Source organism: Petaurus breviceps, unplaced genomic scaffold, assembly GCF_028583685.1.
Source record: "Petaurus breviceps papuanus isolate PSGF00001 unplaced genomic scaffold, PetGlider_PUasm1.0 174, whole genome shotgun sequence".
Classification (NCBI taxonomy): Eukaryota; Metazoa; Chordata; class Mammalia; order Diprotodontia; family Petauridae; genus Petaurus; species Petaurus breviceps.
The window spans coordinates 76,513,374-76,519,540 of NW_027185761.1; the positions used below are offsets into that span (position 1 = coordinate 76,513,374).

At 54.3% G+C, this 6,167-nt stretch overlaps 1 protein-coding gene across 1 annotated transcript in view; it reads left to right on the forward strand.

The window, feature by feature from the left end:
- Positions 1-268: 268 nt before the first annotated feature.
- Positions 269-6,167, forward strand: part of DCLK3 (doublecortin like kinase 3) — a 16,206-nt gene continuing 10,307 nt past the window's right edge. The window contains exon 1 of the mRNA XM_069084558.1: positions 269-2,104. Coding sequence (XP_068940659.1) covers positions 455-2,104 — 1,650 coding nt within the window. The 5' untranslated portion in view covers positions 269-454. The remainder of the gene's footprint in view (positions 2,105-6,167) is intronic.

The following is a 6,167-nucleotide window of genomic DNA, read 5'->3' on the forward strand; positions in this document are numbered from 1 at the left end:
CAGAAGAGCCTCCATCTGGGAGAGGCCAAGGAGGCCAAGCTGACTCTGGTGGTAGGAGTTGGGGGTTGGAAAAACCTGGGAACTTGATCTCAATGCCAATCCTTCTTCCCCATCACAGCTGCCGCTAAAGTCTTAGGCTTCCTGAGTGTAGCACCACAGAGAAGACAGGAACAGAAGAGGCCTCCCCTTGCCACCAAAAACAAGAATATTTTTTGGAATAGGCCTTGAATGACAACCTGTTTTCCTTTCCTTTGTTTCAGGACACCGAGGGGGCCTTGACCATTCTTTAAAGTACTTGAGCTCGAGAATAACGGAGAGACGGCTACAGGGCTCATGTGTGCCTGTGGGTCGAGAAGGCCACTGTGGGAAACCTGTGGTGGGGACGCAGAGGTCTGTGTGCCCTGTGTTCAGCCCCCAGAGTGGTTGCCGTCCTGTGCACGTGGAAAACAGTCCCATGAAGCCCAGGGTGGTGACCGTGGTGAAGCCGGGGGGCCACCCCCTCAGGAAGATCACCCTGCTGCTGAACAGGAGGTCCGTGCAGACCTTGGAGCAGCTGATGGCAGACATCTCGGAAGCCTTGGGCTTCCCTCGCTGGAAGAATGACCGTGTGAGGAAACTGTACAGCCTGAAAGGCAAGGAAGTCAAGAGCGTGTCCGACTTCTTCCGGGAAGGAGATGCCTTCATTGCCATGGGAAGAGAGCCGCTGACCCTGAGGAGCATCCAGACGGCCATGGAGGAGCTCTCCGCTGGCAAAGCCCACGCCCTCACTCTGATGCAGCCCAGCTGGGCCTCCTCGCCACGGCTGAAGAGCAAGCTGGGCAGCAAGGCGTCCAAGGCCGAGCAGCACCTTGGGGAGGCAGACAGCACCAAGAGCTCGAGCCAGGCCTCCTTCCCCAAGCCAGGTGCCCAGCCCGAGGGGAAAACGCAGGTCCAGCTGGGCCCTGAGGAGAGGCTGCGGACCCAGAAGAAGTGGGTCCCTGAGCAGCGTGGAAGGCCAGACAAGAAGACTGGACAGGAGGAGGTCCGCTCCAGTGGAGAGAAGCACCGGGACAGCCAGGTGGAGAAGAGCTCTGGGGAGATCGTCAGGTGTGAGAAGTGTAAGCAAGAGAGGGCCCTTCGCAGCACTCGGCAGAGGCGCGCAGAGCTCTCTCTGGGCAGCAGCGAGCTGGACCTGGGGAAGGGCCATAGCTCTCATCCAGAAAGGATGGTGAGGATGAAGAGCTGCAGGGGACCTCTGCGGGGAACTTCTCCAGCTGGGGAGGAAGTCCGGTGGAAGGGGGAGAGCTGGAGGAGCAGCCCCAGGACACCCAGCCTGGAGCTGGAAAGACCCAACAAGATCATGGAGAAGAAAGAGAGAAGGGACTTGGAGGGCCACGAGCATCCTGAGCCACCAGCAGCAGCCAGAGTCAGAAGGGAAGGTGGGGAAACTGAGCCCAAACCAGAGGCAGGGCTGAGAGAGCCCAAGAGCGATCCGAGGAGCACCTCCAGACCCAGGCAGAGTGGCTGGCTGCTGCGTGAGTGCCAGGCCTCAGCGCAGAGGTCCCCAAGAAGCCCAGACATGGAGAAGGAGGAGAAGGATCAGAAGGGCTGCCCCCAGGGAGGCAGGTGGATGCCTGCTGGGGAGGCGGCCCTCAACAGGGCAGACAAGGAGGCCAAGATAATGGCGGGCAAGATGCCGAGACTGGCCGAGGTCAACAAGGCAGATGTGGGAGCTCATTATGAGGTTGGCAAGGTCATCGGGGATGGGAATTTCGCAGTGGTCAAGGAGTGCAGGCACCTGCACAGCCAGCGGGATTATGCCATGAAGATCATCGACAAGGCCAAGCTCAAGGGCAAGGAGGACATCGTGGACAGCGAGATTCTCATCATCCGCAGCCTGTCTCACCCCAACATTGTGAAGCTGCACGAGGTCTATGAGACTGCCACTGAAATCTACCTGATCCTGGAGTATGTCCGTGGCGGGGACCTCTTTGATGCCATCGTTGAGAATGTGAAGTTCACTGAGCACGATGCTGCTTGTATGATCACAGACCTGTGCAAGGCATTGGTGCACATGCATGACCAGAAGATTGTCCACCGAGACCTCAAGCCAGAAAACCTCCTGGTGAGTCCAGAGCTGGGGAGTGGGGGTGGGAATGTGTGTGGCTACTGGGCAGGAGGCTACAGGAGGCACGTGCTCTCTTGGACTGAGGCTTTGGGAGGGGAAAAGGTTTTGCTTATACTTTTAACTTTCCTTGGATGGGGGGAGGTCACTACCATTTCTCAATTATCTCCCCCCACCATCCATAAAGACCTTCCTCATAATAGGAGATTTCCAATGGTGCTTGATGCTCATGACCTCATTTGATCATTCCCAAATCCCTGTGAGGCAGGCACTACAGATAAGGAAGCTTAGGTTCAGGAGGGGAAATGATCTATCCGTGATAACTCTGTTAGTAGCAGAGGCAGCACCTGAACCTTGGTTCCCGATTCTAAGTTGGGATGTCATGTCATCTGTTGCCCCCTGCTGTTTCTGTCTGGAGCCAAGAGGAGGAATTAAGTAAAGCAAAATGAGGCACCAAGTACATCTCCTTATTTCTGTCTGCTCTAGCCCCTTCACCCCATCATGTTTTGGGCAGTTGTTTGGCTGGAAATTCCAGGAGCCTGACCCTTGTCTCTTGCCTGGTCTCTCCTGTCGACCATTCTCTCACACCATGATTTCATAATACAGGGAGCCTCTCCCTCATCTGCCCCCCACTCACAAAAGGGAGAAATCTAGCTAGTATGGTGGAAAGATGCCCTGCGTGCATCAAGAGGACCGAAATGGCATCACTGTGTTGGGTCAGGGTCCAGAGTGTCTGACTGTGGCTGATCAGACCAATGGAGCTCGGAAGACTCTGCCACAGGTCGGGTACAAATAGTCCATGTGAACATTTGGGGTGAAGATGTCTTAAAGGTGCACATATTGCTCTTCTTTTGAGCTATCCTTCTGCCCCCTCATCGAGCACAGCGCCATCTCTGACATGGGCACATGGTGCTGAGTGCTCCTGTGCTGGCGTCTCCCATGTCTCACCACCCATTCCAAAGTTCTTCAGAGAAACCTTGGGAATGTCCTGGTATCACTTTTTCTGACCTTGGGTGAGCTCTTCTAAAGTAGTCTTTCAGGCAGATGTACTTTTGACATTCGAGTGCCGTGGCTGGCCCATCGGAGTGACTGTGCAGTAGAGTTGGAAGGCTAAGCAGGTCAGCTTGAGAGAGGACCTTGGTGTCTGATACCTTCTCCTGCCAGGTGATCTTTAGAATCTTCCTAAGACAATTCAAATGGAAGCGATTCCATTTCCTGGCACAGAGCTGGCAGACCCTCTAGGTCTCACAGGCTTACAACAAGGAGGTCAGCAGGCCTTCAGTCTAACGCCTCTTCTCTCCCTTACTTTCCTTTGGAGCCTCCCAAACACTGAGTCAGCTCTGGCCATGAGTGTGGCAGCCTCATCATCAATGTGCACATCCCTGGAGAGTGCCCTGCCAAGGTGAGAGCATTCATCCACAGCATTCAGAACCTCTCCATTTACTGTAACTGATGGCTCCACATATGGACGGGAAAGCATCTCTCTTTTCTTGGTGCTCATTGTCAGGCCAAGATGAGCACAAGCAGCAGAAAACGGATCCACCCTTGGCTGCATCTCAGCCTCAGAGGCTGCATTGAGTGCACAGGCATCTGCCAACAGAAAGCCAGGCCCCAACTCTCCCTCCACTTTAGTCTTGGCTTGGAGCCTTTTCAAGTGAAATAATTTGCCATCAGTGCCGTGGCTGACCATGAGGCCATGTGAATCCTCATTCAAGGCATCTGAAAACATGGTGCTACAAAGCCTGGGAGCAAGCACACAGCCTCGTTTTACTCTGCTATTAGCCAGAACCCGGGAAAGCACGCTGTCCTGTGGCTGACCAGAGCCTCTGGGGACCAGTCAGACTGGCAGTGCTTGGACATTTAGTCAGACACCATTCCTTGGATGTAGCAGAGTTGGGCTTTTGGCTCCCGTGGCATGTCCACCCAGAGGCCCACCAGCTCTTTACCTCCTCTGGGCGTGTGTAGGTGGATCAGTAGTTGAGATGAGCTAAAAACCCTTTCCTCTGAGTCTAAAGATCAAAGTATCACCAGTCTGACTTATCCCCAGTGGGTCTGGAGCAGGTGCTGGGCGGGGCAGCTGTCTGTCTTCTCCTGACCCTGGCCTGGAGTTCACCCATCTTGTATGCATCACAGGTAAGACTTGAACCTGGATCCTTCTGGCCCCTACACCAGCCCTCTATGCCTGACAGCACCGCTTCTCATATTCACAGAATTTGCCACCACTAACCCTGACAGCAGGGTGTCGGCTGGCCTTTGGGACCTGGTAGTCTCTCTGCTTCTTAGCCTTGATCCCTCAGCTGTGGGCCACCTTGCTGTCTCATGGCCTTTCTGTGCTGAAGAGATGAAGCTACCTCTTCTCCCACACCATCTGCTGCCCCTTCCATGAGGCTTGCTCAGGTTTAGAGCCCAATGGAACAGTGCTCGTTCAACGGCTGACTGAGGAGCAGGAGAGATTCCTTCTGTGAGCCTGCAGTGGGGCAGGCCCTAGCTTTTAGGCAGGTAGGCCTAGAATGCCAGTCCAGAAGTGGGAGTGGGCTGACCTTCTGACCTGTCAGTCCTTCACTGAACTCCCCAAGCAGCTCTTGGGATCCAACCTCCTCTCCTGGGCCGCAGACGCTCAGCTTCTACTCATGGCTGTGCCCAGCATTGGAGACAATTAGGACCACCCATGCAGAATGGGAAGACCTGGAGGGGCATCCACTGGAGCTGCTTGGGAAGTTTATGACCTATGGACAGCAGAGGCAATAAGGAGGATGAGTCCTTTCTTCGGCATGCGTCTCTGGTGATTTACGTCCAGGAACAATGAGTTAGAGTGCTTGTAGATGGCACCCATCCTGACCTTCTAGTCAAAGAAACCTAAAGGCTTGTTCATTGAACTAATGGCTGGAATCCTCCGTGGGGCCAGTTCTCAGAAGAATGGAGTTGGGGCGGGCGAGGTGGGCGAGGCGGGTTAGAGATTGGGGGCTCTGATTCGGCAGCAATAGCCGGAGACAAGCAGCGGCACTTAGCACTGTGCCTGGCCCACAGTGGGAGCTTAAGAAGTGCTGGCTGACTGACTAGATGTAACACTGGGCCCTCCTCTTCACTAGGACATTACCATCCCCCTTACATTTGTGGCCTTAGGTGCAGAGGAGGTTGGCGTTCTTGAGTTTTTGAGAGATGGGCAGAGCTGGCACGCCTGCGTCTTTCTTCCTTCACAAAGGAGAAAGTTTCCATCAGTCACAGTCACATTTTCCCGCTAGAAGGAGCCTTCAGCCCATGTCTAGAAGGAAACCTCACTCTGACCATCTCGGACACGTGCTCATCCGGCCTCTGCTCCAAGACCAGGGTGGGAGGGACTCACCCCTTCAGGACAGCTCTGTGGCTAGGGAGGTTTTCCTGACCTCAAGCCTCAATCTGCCCCTGGGAAGTCCCCCCAGCTCTGTATTCTGGGCCCAAATAGAATGGACTGATCCCTCCCTGGGATGGTCCTTTCCAGCCCAAAGACAGATCTTGGGTCCTCCCTGAGGCCCCCCCCCCTTCCTTTGGCTGATCACCATTGACCTCAGGCCCGAGGCCCTCCCCTGTTTTCATTGTCCTTCTCTTGACATTCTTCAGCTCATCGATACCCTCCTTAAACCATGGTACCCAGAGGACCCTAGTGCCCAGATGTGGTGTGACAGGGCAGCGCACAGTGACTTTCTGTTCCTTCTTGTTAATGCAGCCCCACAGGACATTAGCTTCTTTGGTACTCGCATTCCACTACCGGCTCGCACGGAGCTGGTGGGCCATTCAGACCCTGAAATCTTTGTCAGAAAGCTGCTTTCTAGTATGAAGCTGATTTTTTGAACTTTTGGCTTGATTTTATTGGGGGGGGGTCAGATGTTCTCCTAATGTCTCCTTGCTAATCTTAGCCCAGGGTGCTCTGCCCTTTCCCAGATTTATTCTCTTTGGTAAAGCAGAAGCAAAAAGGATCTGAGCATCTCTGCCTTCTCTCTGGTTTCATTTGTCATGATCCTGCCTACCCCAAGCACAGGGTCCCTTTTTCTTCTAACCTAGTTCTCTGTCTCTATTCTCTCTGTCT